The 20104-nt window shown below is 38.2% G+C and overlaps 1 protein-coding gene across 1 annotated transcript in view; it reads right to left on the reverse strand.

The window, feature by feature from the left end:
- CADPS2 (calcium dependent secretion activator 2) overlaps positions 1-20104 on the reverse strand; it is a gene marked incomplete at its 5' end in the record, with an annotated part of 600328 nt that overhangs the window by 25578 nt on the left and 554646 nt on the right. Inside the window, 4 exons of the mRNA XM_019543957.1 lie at positions 11410-11442; positions 11541-11624; positions 15387-15461; positions 19950-19964. Coding sequence (XP_019399502.1) covers positions 11410-11442; positions 11541-11624; positions 15387-15461; positions 19950-19964 — 207 coding nt within the window. The remainder of the gene's footprint in view (positions 1-11409; positions 11443-11540; positions 11625-15386; positions 15462-19949; positions 19965-20104) is intronic.

Consider the following 20104-nt stretch of genomic DNA (forward strand, 5'->3'; position numbering starts at 1 on the left):
GCACCGCTCACTGTACCCCACAGGGCACCAGGAACCCCCAGATTACTGGGGACCTCCCATGAGGCCTCCTCGCACCCCTACAGCCTCACCCGGTCCTCCGGTTTGTAGCAATAACAAACAAGAAACGTCAAGCCGTGAGCCAACTGGCTATAACCGAAAACAAGTCTCCTGGCTAGAACTTAAGGGCTGTGCCCTTATGGCCACTATGTCCCACCTTTAAGCTTCCCAGTCAGGGTTCTCTCCCCCTTACCATGATGCAGCCGCCTGAGTGACCAGGCTGCACCGCTTGCCTCTGCTCTGTTTGGCTCTACTGCAGAGCTCTTGCATCTCCGGTTGTCAGCAGGGAACTGCTAGCTAGGCTTCGGCCTGGGCGGTTTATAAAGGCCCGGCCTTGCCCCCTTCTGGTCACCTGACCAGCACGGTTGCCCCAGCAACCATCACCTGAGCTGCCCTTGTGATTGGCAGCTGCCCTTACTCCTGCCTAGGAACAGGGCACCTCAGTGCCCCTGTCACATACAGGTATAGATATAAATATATATTCCAGAGTATATCCAAATACAGGGAGCAAGCAGGCTATGCAGTCCCATCATAGATGTTATTTCATTCTGGCTGGAATGGTGGTGCTTATCGCTGCCTATGTGGTCCATGGTTCTATTGGAGTCTTTCTCAGATGGTCTCTAAGGCCATTATTCATATTAGCTTATTTAAAACTTATAATAAGCCTTCTTCAACGTGGAATAAAACAAGAGCTTAAGATTTATGGATAGCCTTCTTCAATGGTTTCAGGCTTGGGTAAATTTCATTCCAAAAGTCTATTATGCCTGAAAATAGTATTTTGACAATCTTCAGAGTTTGCAAATGAAGGATAACGTTTTTGGTGACCTAGATCAGATGATCGTCCTGAATGTTTCGTAACAACACTTACTTCATAACTGGCTTGACTACAAAAGCTGTTTCTAAAGGCTTGGCTAAGCTGTGTCTGGTGCAGACCCTCAATTGTGGGAGAGGATGGTGGCTGTATCCAACATCTGCAGTCTCGGACATCTATTAAGGCAGCATAAAGGCTGCTCTAATTCATAGTTATTCATTACAGCTTCCTGGGAACTGTTATAATGATCAGGGATTGCCTGAGCAGCACGAGGCATCACTGCATGTGTCAGAAACTATTCTCCAGTCAAATATTTATCGTATTTTATAAAATTACATTTAAACATATGACAAGACATATGTGTATCAATACCTACCTTATTGCTCTATAAAGGTATACAATTGTGTTCTTTTCCCTCATTCTCATGAACTATCATGAGAAAAGGGGCAGGGATAATTGAGTTGGAATATAAAAGTAGTAGTGCTCCAATGTGGAGCCCTTCTGTTAGCCTCAGAAACTTCATCTAAGATTTCAGAATGTCCGCCCTGTGTCAAATTGAGGGTTTTTTTGTTTTACCGGGGCATGAAAAGAATGGTATAAATTTCTATGGATGAAGATTTTAACTGATTTTTAATGCTATCAAGTATGTGCAGATGTCATTAAAAACAGATAACATTTAGTAACTTACAAAGTCATATACAAAATGAGGAACAGTTGAGAAGCCTGCTTCTTTCTGTTTTTACCGTTCTTATATATATTGTTAAAAAGCTCTGTTCTTGGACATTTATTTCAATGACCTCTCACTTCAGCTTAGGAACAAAAATATTCCCACAGAATTTTAATACCTATCATTTCTGTGATACATGCACAATTTTTCCTTCAGGAACTTAAATAAAGAAATATTTGCCTTGAAAACAGTCAAACCTAGAAAAATAACATTTCCCATTAGCATCAACTCTTCATTTTTCTTTGAGATGTTTACCTAGTCTTGAAGCTGCAACATATGGGAATTTCACACCTAGTGAATATATTTTCATGTAGCTTGTGGCACAAGACTATAATCATTAAAAGAATACACACAAGTAAGAGTAACTGCAACAGCTGGTGACATTTACCAATTAGAATTACAGTTCTTTAAAACACTTCATTCTTTTTTAATGTGCGCAAGATAATTATCTCTGAAATTACTTGGGAAAAAACCTGTAATTTTCCTTTTAAAGTTTCTACTTATAGTACAAATGTGTCTGGAAAAGGAACAGTATCACTGTTTTTATGTTCCTTTTTGGTAAAGCTCTCTAGTTCAAAGACTACTGAAGACTTATTCACAAACTCACCCAAAGCTATTACTAAATTTCCCCTTGTTACATTTCATTTGGGATAGATATTTTTTAAAACTTTCAATAAACAAACAGTAAAATGTCATCATCTCTTTAAACTAAGGATATTCTCCCACTTATTGGCTGTTAAATAAGAAAGAGAGAAAAGGCTGTTATAAGCAATAAAACACATCACTGACAGAATGTCTGAAGTTAGAAATTATTCTAGTATTGCTGATTTTAATTTCAGAGAAAACATTAATTACAGAAATATAAATATCCAGAAGTCTATAAAAAGACTGACTTGCATTAAGTGATTAAGTGTGCCTTAAATGACACTGAGTTATACTTGAGGTAATTATATCATGGTATAGAACAGTGGAATTTTCTTTAGACTATTATTAATATAGAATAGGTTTTAAACGGGGGCAAGTATGTCATGTCTTTTAAACCGGAAGTATCAAATTCTGCTTCCTAATCCCTGCATGCAACTCCTATTGAAGTCACTGGAAGGGAGTTACTTGGATGTAACTGAGAGCAGAATAAGTGTAAGGGTTTTCTAACTGGCTGAAATCTTACAGTAAAGAAATAACCACAGTTTGTGAAGGATGAAAGTTACTGTAGTGTTGTTTGTTTAATTCACAGCAGTAGACAAGAGTTTTGTTTATCTGAGAATGAAAGAGTAAGACACAAAGAGATTAATGGAAAAACTGAAAGCACAAAGACATCAAATAAATACCAGGAAATGAAGTGTTTTTAATAGGGTTACTCTGCCGCTGGTTACACAAGTAACTGAATACACTGGCAAGTGAATGAGTTTAAACAAGGGTGTAAGCTTCAGCAGATTCTTTCTAGGGTTAATCACTAGTTAACCTGGCAAGATGAACACGCTGTTTAAAAAAAAAAAAGAGAAAAAATTCCTTGTTAATTATATACTGCAAGTGCTCTTACTTCCTGCTGCTGCACCTAATCCCACAGGTGCAGGTCTTCTCTTTTACTATTCACTGGTAGGTGGGTCCTGCTCTGCAGTCATTTTTCATAGCAACAGATTTAGATACAGAAGCTTCTGCTTAACCTTTCACTAGAGGTTAATAACACAACAGGAAAACACTGTCATGGGGCCTATTTAATAAGGAGACAAAATCTTAAATACACTATTACAGTTTCAAAGATGATTCAGAAGCTACATTATAATTGACTTAATTTGAAAGCACATGTCTTTTCCCCTGGAAAATGCTCGCCTGCAGCAACCAATCAAAAGTAATGCTATATTGTCTTGATTTCTGAGAATTAAAGGGTTTTGTAGTTGAAAGGCCTGCAACCAGTGCTACTACTTACCACTGCTACTATTATTATTAATGTTTCCCTATGGGGGAGATACAGCTTGGTTCATATGTGCTGCTTTACAATGCATAAACTTGTCCCAAACTCAGTAGAAACCACATACATTTGTGTAAATACTTGAGTTACATTTATCCTTATTTTAGCACTGAGAAGAGAACGCTATTCACATATTGTATTAAACTGACTCATTTTCTGAGAAAAAAATCTAGTTCTATAAAGGTTAATGCACCTGTAAAGCATTCATTCTTCAAGAGCTTAAAATGGGCCTTATAAACTACTAACTAAAGCACTAGGGTGGCAATTAGCTAGAAAGGAGTGACGAGCTGAAGGAAGCTACATGGGAGCATCTACTTAAAGTACCATCATCACAATGAAAGGAAGTTATGTGGTTTTGCTCACTCAGAAAGAAATCACTTGTCTGGATACTGCTAACTATCTCTCCGAGAGGTAACTCATGACCGATGCTCATGACTGGCTGGCTTTGAAAAAGACAGGGTGGCACAAATGTTAGTAATTCAGAAATGTGGGTTAGATACCTTTGAAACCCCTTTTTCTTTACCCCTACCTTATCTTCAGACAGCACAAGTAAGGCAAAACAACACGTTATTTGTACATTAAATTTGTTTGCAGGAATTTAGTGTGAGCTGGACATGACCATGAGGAAGTTGTTTGGATGAAAAGAAAACCAGAGGAAAAGATTTCTTGACCCCTTCCACATCCTCTTTGAGAGCAAGAGTAGCTTTTGCACAGATTAAAGGGGAACATGGTAAAAGAATGGTGTCAGGCAAACCTTAGGCCCTAGTCCTGCAAACACTTTTGCAAATAATTTTCTCTGAGTCCTATGAGACTGTGCAGGGTGCATGTGCTTACAACACTGGGCTCTTAATTCTCTAGTACATGGGGTCTTTAAGGTGCAGTTGCCATGACAAAATCCATTTTTAAACATCAGTTTTGCAAAGATATATATTTTACTTATATTATCTTAACTTTCCCGCTGACTAGAGTGGGTCATACTTCATATCCACACTTACCAGGTACTTCAAAACATGTGACAGGGTTAAGAACAGACTCTACTGAGACTGCTCCGGCATGTCACAGCACACTTAAAGCTTTGCATATAGATTTCATATTCGTTTACATATATATGGATTTCAAAACAGAAGAGACTTGTTTCTGAGTTTGTGTCAAGCAGGAAAAAGAGACTTTAAAAGAACATTAGAAGATCCTTCCTAAAGAATAATGGCACTATATGATATTGAGGATAGACTTATTTTCAATAAATCAAAACAAAAAACCAAAACCAAAACAAACTGAAACCAAAGCCTTTCAGTTCTTAAGGGCAGTTAAATGAGGCATTGAAGGAGTTAAAATATGACACACATCTGGAAATAAAGACAGATCACTATGTTTGTAAGGAACATGGATCTGGAACAGCTAGCCAGCTCATATCAACAGTGTAAGATTACTGTGGCTGAGGATATACAAATAAGGAAAGAAGTTTCAAAGGCTCTTTTCTCCCTTCCAGTCCTTATGACAATGCAGATGTGGGGTAGAGAAACAAGGTACTGTGCAACTGTAGAACACCTGTGTTTCTGAACAGCCCCAAAATATGAATGCAACTGTACACCTAATTTTTTCTTGTAATGATCTGTTTACATGCACAAAATGGGTAATTGCAAATACAAGTGACTAGACAGATATGTAACCACTCATTTGTGTACAAAATTACTTGATTTACATGGTGAGAAACTGCATGGACAATTTTGTATATGCAATTGTGTACAGCATTTAGAAAAATCAAGCAAATGATGTCCTGTCAAGGTTAATTATACACTTTTCTTTCTACATGTTGTCACTTTCTCTCTTGATGCTCTGTGGTGAATAGGCTGTATATACAAACCACTATGGTGGCAAAGAAAAAGCACAGCCAGTGTTGTTGCAGTTCACTCAGATCCTCTAATGTTTTTTTCTAGGGCTTTGAAAGAAACCAATCAACCAGTTACAGAAAAAAACTGAGTGAATATTGAGGAAACCTATTTCTGACATGAACAAACCAACCATCCATTTCCAAAAAGCTCCTAAACCCAAGCATTTGATTATTAAAACAACATTATCAAGACTAACAAACTTCGGCTATGAGTACTTCACTGATGTGCTCTCTGCCTTTCCCCTTCTTTTATTTGACTGTGTGGTCTGCTGAGCAAAAACTATCTTTTCTGTGAGAAAAGAACTTAGCATGTTTTAGGGAGCAAAGTAATCTATGCCAATAATTTTTCTTAAAATCTTTAATATCTCCATAATTTATCAGTGCTACTTCTATTCTCAGTTCTGGGCTTTTGGCACTGTTCTGAATATTTTTTGCTGGAACTTTAACTGGTACGCTGATGTTCATAAGGACCACAGATCTAAAACAGCTACCCCACTCATATCAACAAAATAAAATTTAACCCATGAAGGGTGTTCTTTTTCTTCTCCTCTCCTCCTTTTCTTCTTTTTCTTTTGTAAAATACACATGCTACAGTCAGACACCAAACATCCCCAAAAAACAAATCCTTGTGACAGGGTGCCTTCTACATTCCCCAGTAAAGGCTTTCTAAAAAGAAAAGAAATATTGTTTTTACTGTCCTTGATTTAAACAGAAATGGAAAAGGAGATAGTTCATGATGGTTATATTTTGTCCTTGAAAAAGCTGAATCAATGGAAGAATGGATCACAACACTTAAACACTTTTCAAAAGACAATCTGACAGATAAATGGGAGCTCTGAGCTTACTTTCCCTATTCATGTTGGGAAGGCCATATGATGAATACATATTATTTTTGTTGTAATTTTGCCCAATTATTTAAGTATAAAATGTAAATTAACTAGACACTTTAATATAACTGATTCTTCCCCCATAGGTACAGAAATGCAGGATGCTATCAAAATCAAGGAATATAAAAAAGTAAGCAAAATGGACTATTCTATGATTATTCTCTCCTTAATTGGTCCTTTATTACTTACCACTTTCTCTCTCCTATTTTGTCTGTCTCAGTCTATTCATTCACATATGATATTTTTTTTAATTTTTCTTTTGTGGATTTAAATAGTCTATTTCCCACTTATTTCAGTAAAGAACAGGATGGACACAAATTAAGTCTGGGCAACACTACCAAAACTGCTCTGAATGCCTGTGGTTCCCACATCACATGTAAAACTAGGAAACCCACAACCATTTGTTTCACAGCTTCCAAAAGTCTGGCACAGATGAATACATACATGCCCAGGAATAAACTCATGATTTTTAGGAAGAAAAGGGTATGACAGACATTCAAGTCTCAGCCTCTATTCATAATGGGATCCTTGACTACAGAGATACTTAACGTTATGGTCAAAAAGAGGGAGTGCTGAAGAGCTGTCCAGAACAAGGAAGCTGTTTTCCTGAATTGGGGCCTTGTGATTAATTTTGCATTTTCAAAGCAAACTTGGCCCTAAAATATGCCTTTTTTCTTTTTTAAGCTACAGAAAGCACAGAATATTTTCAATGCATGGAATTTCCAAAATGGGCCACACACCTGTAATGTTCAAAAGGTCAGCTGTTGGTGCGGTTAAGCAGTTATATTGCTATTCTGAACCTGGTGAACATCATCATGATAGCACAGATGGCAAATATCTTCCTACTCTAGACCCAAATACTATATTTTCTTGTGCCTTCAGAGCCTGGTTTGGCATTGGTATAAAATTAAAACACTTTAAGGCTGCTCCACTTAACAGTTAGCTACAACAAATCTCAAATGAGTGTTATGCATCTAAAAAGCAATATTGCTTAGCATCTAACCCTCCTCACCATGTCCCCGTACATCTTCCTATACTATGAAAATATGAAAGAGAGAACAGAATGAAGGGTTATTAATTGGTAGGGAGAACCAATTCATTTTATTTCATGAAACAATACTTAACTCAAGAAAATTACAACTGCTTCCCTGTTGGCTTTCTTAGCCTACCACACTTCTTGGAGTTAATCAGGCCAGGACTCACTGCTGGTAAACTACACAGTACATCCAGGGCAGTTTTTAAATGTCCTCCATTTCCCACTATTTTCTCTTTATATTTCAATTTTTCCTGATGCAGTGCTTTTACAGGTACTGTGGAAACTAAAGCTACCATTCTGAGCTCTTCATATTATTCTTGCAGTTACATTTTTGCTCAGAGGTGGTTCCTGTGGTGTCCATGAAAAGAAAACTGGAGATTTATGTTTTGCTGTGCAGCTACATCTAGATCAGCCATTCCCAAGCTAAAGGGTCATGACATCAAGCAGGATCACAGTACTTGTGAGTGGGGCTGTGAGTCTCAGAGCCTGTAATTCCCTTAAACCCACAATTAACCAGTGTGTCTTAAGAGGTGGCAGAAATATTCTGCTCTTTAGCTGCTCCATGATAACTGTGCCTGTACTCACAATTGCCCCAAGGTAAGTGAAAGCTAAACCAGAAAAATTTAGCTCAGTTTCATTTAGGAGTAACTGCCTTGATTTAGCCGTCACCACAGGGTTAGAGTGGAAGACTGACCATTAGCACAGAGCTGCTGAGGGTCAATTAAGTCCTGCTCCCTCTTAAGTGCAGACACATGACTGGTTACTTCTGTCCTGGTAAGTTCTGGTTCCCTTTTAATTAATGGGTTGGGACTTATAATGCCTCAGGTGCTCTGCAGTAGTTGTTCCTTTGCCTGCTCTCATCCTGTGGTGTGAGCTAGATGAAGACAGCTTGCCACTATATAAAAAGGGGTTAAGTTTCTGTGGTTTAGTTTCTGTTTGCCACAGGGTGTCTGCATACAGGGTGGAAGATTTACTGTATCAGGTGAGGTGCATTAACTGTGTGTGTGTTGGCTTCTATCGTGCAATAAGTCAGTAGTGTAATGGGAGTGGAGGGCACTGTGGAGGGGGCATGGCTGGAGCACAGAGGTAGCCTCCACTACAGTGTACCTCCACCTTACAACACCCCTGAAGTAAGTGAAAGCTAAACCAGGGTAACTTATCCCTGTTTCATCAGGGGTAAGCTTCCTTGCTTTTGCTGTCACTGTAGGGTAAGAGCAGGCACTAGCGGCAGTTACTGTGAAGCAGATGAATCATGGTAAATCCACCTCCCTTTAATTGTGAGAACATGAACACTGGTGACAGCATGTATGAAATTATCTAAGTGCAGCTAACATGAGAAAACTTTGGGACCTGTTGATCACAACCCTGTTGTTCCTGCTCTTTGGGAGATCATTTGTGAATCAGATTTTTGGAGCAGTGGCCCACACCTGGATGGGTGGAACTGTACATACCCCAGCATGAAATCTCAAGCCCTACTTGGAACAACATTGGTTCCTGTATATCTTTGTTTCCCTGTGAATTTGGGTGGGTTCAGAATTTGGCCATCAGACAAAATGGAATTTATCACATATTTGAAGCAGTATCAAACTAAAAGCAGCAGTGACTCACATAGCCTCACACAGCAAAAAAGGAGGATTTTCACAAGTGTATTAGCTCACACTAATCCAAAGGGGCATCAAAGAATCACACGAGGCAGAAGCACAACACACTTGCTCCACATGCACTAAGACAGAAAACAAACACAATGTCACTTGCTGCCTTAGTGCCTCACTGGGCAAATGAAGGCTCTCTCTCTCTCGAATGCATAATGATGCATGTCCTGCACTGGACTCAAGCAGCTACACTAGGTCTGTTTCAGGGCGCAGTGTATGCGGCATGGGTGGGATATGTTTTGTGAATTTACAGAACTCTGCCAGTTCACATGAAAAGCACTCCCATTTTTCTAGTATATATATATAAGGAAACAAGGTCTCAAAAGCTCTTATCATTGGCCCAAGTCTTCTGTCACTGAAGTTGAAGGTGATGATAAATGCTCTGTCTGGGTAATACAAGAGAGAGGGGACATTTTGTCAGATGAGGAGGAACATATTTTCCTTGGAGCCTGGAGGTGAAGGCTCTCAAGTGCAGCAGTCCTTTGACAACACTCACATGGTCTTGGAGTCAATGAATGTTTGCTCAGGAAATTCAGGTCACTGGAAAGGAGATGGAGGTACAGATTTTGGCCAGGCCACATCTTTATTTTGTCCATGTACACCCACCTCACACATTAGACATTTAACAGGGTCCAAGGAAGGCTTACAGGGCTTTCATGATATAACCAGTATCCCAAAGTTGGCCTCTCAGACTACCCTGCTAGGACTCCATGAAATTCTGATTCCAAGGTGCACCTAAATCTGTGACGACTTCAGGCCTCTTCTTACAGGCACAATGTCCATCAGCTAAAACTGTAGCTGACTGAGAGCTCGCATGTTCAGCCTTTAGTCGTACTGGACACTGGCCTCAAATTATGACAACAGATCTTAGGCTTCTGAATTCTAGTATTCTTTACCTCACCTCCTCCCTCTTTTCTGGGTGCAATACATCCCAATTCTTGGCTCACCCTGAAATCGTATACAATCCAACATGATAGAGGTGAGGAAGGCATTTTTTTTACCAAGTTTTGTCTTGTCAACACCTACCTCTTGGGGAAAATGTTTCGCCTAGTCCGATGAAATGTCCCCTCCATCTTACATTACCCAGACAAAGCGTTTGTGGCAGCAGACTTGGGCTAAAGATAAGAGCTTTTGAAACCTCTTTTCCATGCAAAATGGGAGTGCTTTTCATGTGAACTGGCAGAACTCTATTAATTTAAAAAATAATTTTTTCCACTGGTATTTGTCTTGGTGTCTGAAATGCCTTTCCCAAAGGCTTTTGAGAAAATCCCCTGACAAAAAAATATTGCCAAATTGAACCCATTGCTTTGAAAGGAGGACAGGTGGAAAGTTTCTGATAAAACAGTGATTATTATGATTTGGTAAAAGGAAAAAAGTACCTAACCAAAGTAAGACAAAAGACCAAAAATATTAAGAAGGAAATTTCATAAACAGCTTTGTGTTGTGAAAGTTGGAAAGAAAAATAAGACAAAGATAATGTAACAACATAATAGAGTTCTACAAACCTGGTAAGGATTTTAATTTTATTGAGGGTCTTTGGATTTTTATCATTGAACCAGTGAAACCTCATAGATATCAAATTTCTAGGGTATGAAACTGAGAAATGGATTTCTAGCTCCTATATAAGATAATGTATTATTTTTCATAATAAATTGTATTTCATGTTTCTTGTTGCATCAATTAAGAAAGACTGTATTAGAAGAGGTATTTCAATATTATTAAATTCATCACATTTTATCACTATATTTACTAGCAAAGATTATTCTACAATTCTGCTAGAGAGGTGGCAATGAAAAGCCTTGTGAGAGAACGGGTTATTTTTGTTGAGTTACTGACCTTTTTCAGGGCTGTCCAAATTCAGTGGCCAGGGGCAATGTGTCTCACTGCTTGTGGACCCTAGGTTGCACACTGTGTGGGTTACATGCCACAGGGGCCGCACACCACACAGGGCAAAGGCAGAAGGACTGAATCTTAAGTAGAGAATTATGAATGGTGGATATCTAAGGACACTGCCTGTATGTATATTATCCAATTGCCAAAGTGTTACTAATCCTACACATCTGAATAATATATCCAAATGATGAAATGTCCCTTATGATAAGGTTCCTAGGTTACAATCCTCTTTCCTCCCACAACTGAAAAAGTGCATTAAGAATAACCTTTCTAAGCTTTGCTTTGAGACTTAGCTGTTGCTTGAGGGAAATGAAATGCCCTCTAAGGATTGTGGTGGCTGTTTAAATACTTTGTGTAACAGTATAATGAACCTCTGTAGAAAAGCAAAGTGACAACAGTGAAAAATGCAAAACAAGGAAGCAATATTTATTTGTGCATTGCATTACTCTTAATATTAGGGAAAAATGAACTAGAAGTCATACTTACAGGTACATCAACATATTTTGCAGCCGCTTTCACCTTTAGGAAATGTAAAAGTAAGAAATAGTGTAAATGGGAACCACTGGGATTATGTGTAGTTTCAGAATCAATAGCTGGTCAAAATTTCTTATACTTACAGTGAATGAAAGGATCGATGAGAAGAAAGTGCCTTCATCATACCGTGATAATTTAGACAGCACACTTTCTAATACTGAAACAAACTAAAAACAAAACAGAATAAACAAAAAACCGAGTATAAACCGAGTATATATATACACATAAACAGTGTCAAAGATAGCTTTTCTGAGTGGGAAATGAATCCTTCCTCTTTTGGCTTGCATTGTATAACAGCATAGGAGTCTGTACAAACCTGACCTCTTTACCTCCTAAAGAGCTAAATCATAGGAAACATTTCTTTTCTCCTGATCAGCAGAGACAAAACTGACAGAAGTCACTGCCTACAACTGCTGCAGACACCTGAGAAATAGAAACCCAAACTAAATCAAAATGCAAAAACCCTCCAGAAAATGGCAAGCTAGCTCATGCCACCTCTAGAATGTATGGTTTAAATAGTATAAGTATCACTTGTATAGTGATACACATATTTTTATACATTAAAATTTCATAATGCATCACAAAGGTTTCCACATGTATACTTGTTTACAGTCATTTGACTTGCACTAATACACCCACTGGAAAACCTTTTTTTCAATATCATAGTGATGGAAAATGAGGATGGACTGCAGTTACTGAATTCACCCTGATATTAGAAATTGTTCTTATTTTTAAAATGGAGATGAAATTACTAACACTGCTATCACTGGTTTGTGAGTTAATCCCATGGACTATGTTGGCACAGCTCTAAGGAAAGTTACCGAACTGCTTCTGAAGAGCCTACTAGGGATCAGAAAACATCAGGCCCTGGCTCTTTGGTCTACATGCCCTTTGATGTGCTTTGGGAGCAGAAAGACAAATGTGCTTATTCTCTGAGTGGTATCATTCCTGAATCAGGATGATGTAAAGGTAGGGTGGACCCATCTTTGCCAACTACTACTGAGTTTTGGCACTAAGCACAGTTCTTGCAGATGCACAAATGGGATCAAAGAATTACAGAAAAGTACAGTTGGAAGGTACCTCTAGAGTCCAGCTAGATCCTTAACCTTTTGTAAAACTTACCAACCCCACTCTTCCAACTCAATTAAAAATAAGGAAACAAAAAAGCCCTCTAACACCTCCGCTTATAATATTTAGTTTGTATGGCATTTAGGAGATCATATGCAACTTAAAAAAGCTGCCAATTACTGCCCATGTACATACTGCTCACAGGTGAACTTCCTCATGACATACATAAAGAATGTTTAAAAAGTAACTGTTTGCTGCCTATGCATTCCTTCCCAGAATCAAGAAGCAGCATTTTATGAGTGTGAGGACAGGACAAAATTCCATCTGGCATGCTGTTAATGGGCACTGTAACAGTGTCACAACAGTGTCACCTTACCTTCTCCCCAAGAGGAGCTGAGATCATCACATTATAAACCCTGCTCCTAACAGTTCAAGGAGCAAGATTGTGTGTACAACTGTACTCTTCACTTATCTATCAGCCCCATCTAATCTAATCCTTCACATTTATAATGATTTATTATCATGATAGTAACCAAGAGCTGTACACAGATTTAGAAAAAAATGAACAGGGAGCTTCCTGAAAGGATAGTAGTTGCTGCTTTGCTCTGCTCTGGGTATAATCAAGGTTCCTACCTTAGATGGGATGCTTTGCCATTACATGCTATACAGCAATCATTGCTCAGACACCACAGTCTTCATCTAACAATGTTTATCTTATTCAAAATAATTATTTCTGCAAAACATTAGTCAATATTACTCTGGAAAGGCCTGCTGTAGTACTGAATGGTTTCAGAAATGGTACTGTGATAATGGTTACAACATTTTGAATAATATGAGAACATAAAAAAGAAAAAAAATCCCTAGCAAATCTAGTTAAATACAAAGCTTCTGATGGAGCTAGCTAGTGTATCTTTAGCTGTTTCCTGTGATGTCTCTATATAGTCCTGAGGGACTATGTAAGTACTTCTGGGTATACTCTACATTTTCAGATCTTCTCAGTTTGTCACAGTAAGACAAGTATTATATTGCTTTATTATTCTGTCTTGTTCAAGTGACTGGTTTAATATTCTGAAATAGGAAATAATATTTGTTAAGTTAGCAGTGAGTACACAAAATGTCACTGAAATAAAGAGTATGAGTATCCTTTTAATTTCCATAGGGAATTGCTATGGTTAAAAGCAAATAATGAAAGCTTTATCCTCCTGGAAAGAAACAGTGAGAATAAGGAAAAAGTCATAATAAATTGCAAGAGCACAAAAATAGTGTAATAATATAATATTCTCTTTGAATGCCCTAAATAAAAATATACTGATACTATAAAACACAACTCCTGATTCTTGCTGACTGAGAACACAAGTGAAACACTAACTTTATTTTGCACTTCAAACTATTACTTGCAGTGGAAAAAAAACAAGCACTGCTCATATAAGCTATTAATATTTCAGTCTGAAAAGACTGACCATTTACTTGAAAGCTTAACCAATCATAAAAACTGGCTCTCCCCTTTCCTAGTTTATATTCCTGTACTAGTATCAGTGATTACTGATTAAGAACTAACTTAGTTTTGATCATGTCTGTTTTCAGAAATTTCCTTGCATATGCCCATTACAAATATGACTATCTTTATCCACATAACTTCAACTATTACATGCATTCTAATTAAAGAAGCTTACATTTAGTAGCATTTTTTATTTCATTTACATATATGCACAGAAACTTAGATACAATATTAGCCCAAGTGAGGATTAGCTTCATGTAATGCTTCAAACTTATACATCTTAGTCATTTGTCACTAATATGTGCACAAAAGAAGATGTATATGTATTTTTGTGACTTCATATAGTTTTAAAAAATTTGGACATGTTTTGCTCAAACTTCTATGAAAAGTTCACCTTTGGCATGAGCCCAAGTATGGGGAATATTAGTAAAAATATAATTTTTGAAAAATCTGTGAACAAATGAATAAAAGGCATAGTGGAAACTTGAATATAACCTTAAATATAGCATTCTTCATTGGCACCTTCATTAATTCATGTATCCAGTAAATATAAACAGTTTCTCTTATTTCTGAAATGCAAATATTTCTGGGGTTGAACACATTACATGTTTAATAGTACACTGAGACTGTACTTGAAAGGAGAAAATTATAGTTTAAAAGCTATGCACTTATATAGCACTGTTTTGTTGTTTACTATTTTTAAAACTATGCGTTTTTATTTTTCTATGCATCTGTGATTCCAACTAGATAAAGACATACTAATACCAATTCATTTTGCTTCACTTAATAAACATCCTCTTAGTATTTACAGTATGACAAAATCTTTTAAAAATACATTTAAAAAATAGCCAATTCCAAGAGGTAACTGCTCCCTGAATATTTTAAAAATCAAAATAGTTCATAAAGAAAAAGTAAAAATAGATATTCAGCTTTCCTTTCTTTAAATACTGTTGTAATTACTGATGTAAATACTGTTTTAAAAATGGAGAGAAAGTTTTCTTCATGCTCAAAAAATAAGTATGAAAATCACATAATTAGAAAGGTGGTACTTGTGCTACTGGCTGCCAAAAATTCATAGGATGTAATAATGTACAAAGGCGAAACATCTCCGATTAGCAAATACAATAAAAATGGGTACCCTGCCAATTTCATTCTGTAAAAATTCATGTTAACTTTGGCAAGTATTCTTTACAAACCTTTTTTCAGTTGCATTACAAAAAAATACAAAAGGAATTGCATTCTATTTAACAATATAAATATATTCAATATAAACATTAGTCTAATTTACCAGCTGAGAGCTGAAAATCCATAATCTGAAATGCATTTATAATGTTACTATAACTCAAAATCTAAGCATGTTTACCTTTGAAACAAGAAGTGAAATAATTTCTTTAACAGTTTCCTCAATCAAGTCATCTATTTTGGAATGGTATTGTTTCTGTATTTTAAAAGACAAAGAGAGCATTAGAATGTACGTGAACACACCACTTTTGTCATAAGTCATAAATGGTACAAAGCTGCTAACCCTGACAGATCAGATTTACTTAAAATTATCATTTTGAACATCAGAAGAACAAAACCTTGAAAACGATCCACCCAATCAACACTTTCTTACATTCTGTGTTGAAAATTTTCCCATGTACACTGTTGAGTTAAGCAGCTAATGGGGTTACTATTTAGATGAATTGAGTTCTTATTCTTATTCAGGCGAAGGAATGTGAAGGATACTTTTTGTCTTCTCCTATATAATTAAGGTGGCCATGTATTTTTTTTCTAAAGGGTTGGTTTAGCAGGAGAAGCAAAAAGACTAGAAAAAGATTTAATTAATACAGCATTTCGTGTCTGACAACTCTCATTCATAAGTTATTTTAAATGTCCCTTAGAAATAAAATGAGCTCCCAATTGTTCATCCTAAAAGGGTCTTTTTGTCAGCACAGTGAGCTGCAGTTTATACAAATCTTACAATATGCTCAAGCAAGGGCAAAATTAAAATTTCATCAACAAAGCTGAATAGATGGTAACAAATTAATAGGCCATAAAAGGCATAATAAACCAGTCCTCATTCTTTGTAGCCTTTTTCTCCTGTTTTTTCCTTGAAAAAGATGCCTCTAAATAAGTGCTGTTTCAAATAAATCTGAAAGACTTTTTCGCTTTCTTTAGATAATACTACAGAGATCCATCCTGAAATTAACAGAAGGGAGGGCTCCTATTCTGCTGGGAAGGCACATCAATTTAAACAGCAATTCTTCCTTTAGAAACATTTATCTGACAGCAAAGATTGTCCCCAATAGCCACTTCACAGAAAATGTGACTTGTAAAGACTAACCCTATCTTCATAGTTCAAGGCTACTTAGAACAGCTAACAACATAATGCTCGGAGTAAAAGTACTGAGGTCAATATAAACATTAGCCTAACTTAGCAGCTGCCAGCTGAATAGTTGGTTCCAAGTTGTAAGTTTTTGAAGGCTATTTTATTTCTCTCTCAAAGTTGCAATGTAAATCAAAACATGAAGTCAGATTAGTACAACATATTTAGGAGACTATTTTCTAAGCAGTAAATACCTACTGTAGTTACATTTAAATTGAGAGCATACAGCTATGTAAATTTATATGTGTGTATTTAATTAATCAGCAGACCAAATATTATTATTATTATTACACCTTCTCTCATTTTAAAGATAGTCTTTCCTTTAAAAGCAAGCAAACAACCTGCAATTGAATATACATTAAATATACATCAATGCACATATTATTCTTTTTAAAGAATGAAGGAACATGGCAAAAATATACAGAAAAAACTGTGGCTGAACACTACAGATTTCTAGTCCTTACCACACACACAAGGGGGTTTAACAATGTTTTTAACAATTTTGGGGGGCATTTGAGCATGTATATCAATCAATATCACTGACTTTGTTGTTTAGGCCACCTCCAGACTGCAATGCATCCTGGCTACCCAGCAGAACTATTTAAGATTTAAGTTAATAACAAGTGACCTGACATAAAATTTCCTCAGTTTCACCTCTACAGCTAACAATTGCAGAGTTCAAAAATAATGTAAACAAACTCCACTTTTAGCTCTCTAAACCATAGATTTCCACTTTCTTCTTCTATTTCCAATTTGTGTCACACTGGGCCATCAAGGGGCACTCAGCATGGTGGAAAATGGCTGGGTAGTCCTAAAAGTATGGCCACATGAAAGATGTTGGGAGAGTTTCAGTCCTTGGTTACAGTGCAAGTTTGGTTGTTGAATGCATTCATGAACAATCTGTGAGGCCATGTATACTTTTAACCTCTGTTTTTAACCTTGGTTTTTTTCCTAATAAAAATAGTCTAAATATCTTTCCTGTTCCCTCCTCTTCTCCCTGGCAAACACACACATGAATGAATAGGAAGTGGGATTTTAATTCATTGGCTAAAGTGAGTCTCTTATATGAATATGTGTTGGAAGAAGAGATGAACCAAATGAAAACATTAAGCCTAGGGACAGACATTACACATAAACCAGTTTAAGTGATCAGAAACTGGTTTAAACCTGTAACAGAACATAAGTTCAGTGCACATAAGTAAGTTTCAAAATGGCTGAAACTGGTTTAAGATAAACCTGGTTGAATGTAGTATCAGACTTAACTGATTTGGGTCAAACCAGTTTATGCAATTTCTGTCCCAGACCCCTTCCTGTTTAGGTTAAACCACAGTCCCCCAGCATCCCAGATGGTTTGCAGTCCTGGGCTGGGCTGTGCTCTGTGTTCCAGAGAGCAGGGCTGGACCTGCCCCCTTCCTCCCTTGCCAGAGCTCCAGTGGAGACTGCAGGCACAGCAGGGTTTGCTTACCTTCCTCCTGCTCTAACCTTCCTCGCTGCTCACTGCTCAAGCAGGGATCGTCCCTTCCCTCCCACAGCACAGACCTGAACCCCACAAACCCTAGGCATGTGGTATGCTAGCTAATGCTGAGAGATGTCTGCATGTGTGTGTCTCCAATTTTACTGGGACAGGAGAAAGGCAGACAGGACAAAAGCAGGAAGAACACTTTGAGCTTTTTGGAGCTAATCAACAACTCAGCTGGTAATGTCCCTCTGTTCCTTCTTTGGAAAAAGCTGTTTACAAAGAGCTTGAACTAGTGAGAGAGGCTTTTGTTTTCTTGATAGGCTGCTAAATGCTGTGTTATCAGCTCTCTGCCCCCTCCCACACTTGTCAGGTTTGCAGACAATCTGAAGAAGCAGGGAGAGGGAGATTGAAAAGCTCAGTATCATCAACAGATGCATGCACTGCACACCCCCCTTCACCTCAGAGTGCTAGCTTGTGGTTGGGGTCTGGCAACACTCCCTCCCCTTGAGCAGTGAGCAGGAAAAAGCCTGGGACAGTGCAGGCAGGGGGGAGCTCTGCTGGGGCCTGGCCATGCCTCTCTCAGCTCAGCAGTATAGAAGGGACAGGAGGGCTGCTCTAGCACTCCCCACCAGCTTGTAGCCTGTGCCACTGCAGGCATATGCCTGCATTTCCTTAGTCCAGAGGGACTGTCTCTGCAGTTGCAAACTGGTTCAGCCTGGCCAGGTTAGACTAACCTGCAAAGATAGAATCAATTCAGGCTCAGGCTTTTTGAATGTCTGTCCTTAACCTAAAAGACTCTGAGACAGGCTCACCAAAATCATGACATTGGTAAGGCATGAGTCATAAGGTAATGAGTCGATAATTCTGAAATATCCAAGAGATATCTTTCCTACCAGAATCCCACGCTGCCCACAGCGTGAGGAGTAATGGACAGGCTGGGGGGAGGCTGCACTGCCTTCACTTTCTCCTGCTACCAGCTGGTTATGCACTACGGCTCTATCCTGCTGCCATTGCCCAGCAGCCACTACTGCAGCTCCCCTCAGGCACTCCGCTGCTGCTCTACCCCAGAGAAGAGGTGGGGTGGTGGGCAGTGTTGCCTGGCCCCCTCTGCCAAGTCCTCTATGCCCACCTCTTCCTCCCCTCACCCCACAGACTTACCTACAGGGAGCTGTGGGAGCTATTCTCCACACTGTGTGTATGTGTACATGGTGCCCCCTGCCTTATTACCCTCTTCCTGCTTCCCCCAGCCCCAAGCGGCCCCTTGCATGCTGGAACTCTGCCAGCCTGCAAGAGGAAATCCACAGTTTTCCACATTTTTCTCCTTTAAAGGAGAAACCATTTTTAAAGTTTGTTTGCAATGCTTTCTTATATTCTTGTGACGCACTTTGAGGTTGTGACCTACGAGGTGAGAAATGCTTTTCTAGAGAACTCTGCATTCCCATGACAGCAATGTAAAAAATTTTCTGAAGATGGTCCAGGTAGACCCCTTTACATGTGACATCCCTGGGAAAGTAAGAGGAGAGAGTGTGGCTGTTCATCTTCTGTGTGATAAATCTTCACAGGAATGATCCCTTCCCTCAATGGGACTTGCCTATTTCCAGTACACTGCTTGAACAATAAGTAGAGGTAGGGCATAAACTTGCAAAGGCAGCCTGAAGTATAGAGTTCTAGGCCTGCTGCTGTTGTGATGGGCTTTATTATGAGGTGTTTTTTTTGCCTCTCCTGATAGGTTATGGAGATTTCAAAATTGTCTGACCCACTCAGTCCTAAAGAGGAGCAAGAGGATTATCACAACTGTGATACCAGAGCAAGCAAGTTAGGGTACCTCTGCCAAGCCACAGTGGGGTTACTTCCTGTTTGTTTGCTTGCTTGCTGTTGCAGGAGGTGTTGAGGTAAACAGGAGATATTTCTCTAACCAGCCTGACTCATGCTGAGTATGGATAAGACAAATTTGGAAGATGTCTAGTAAATTTAAACAACAGAGGAAATCCCAGGTCTAGGTTGCTGAATTGGCAAACGCAGCAGCAGAGTTTATAATTTGCCCCAAATACTGAAAATTAGTGAAGACAATGCAGCTTATTACAACAAAAGGCACTTACCCACTGACTAGCAAACTGGATCATGTCATATGAAATTAAAAGAAGAAAAATCAGATGGCATGGCAAAGAACAAGAGAACAATGAACACTTAAATCAACATAAAAAACGTAATACTTAAAATGCTAACTGAAATAGATGAGCTAATGAAATGAAGA

Source organism: Crocodylus porosus, unplaced genomic scaffold (assembly GCF_001723895.1).
Source record: "Crocodylus porosus isolate Cpor-Errol unplaced genomic scaffold, CroPor_comp1, whole genome shotgun sequence".
Taxonomy (NCBI): domain Eukaryota; kingdom Metazoa; phylum Chordata; order Crocodylia; family Crocodylidae; genus Crocodylus; species Crocodylus porosus.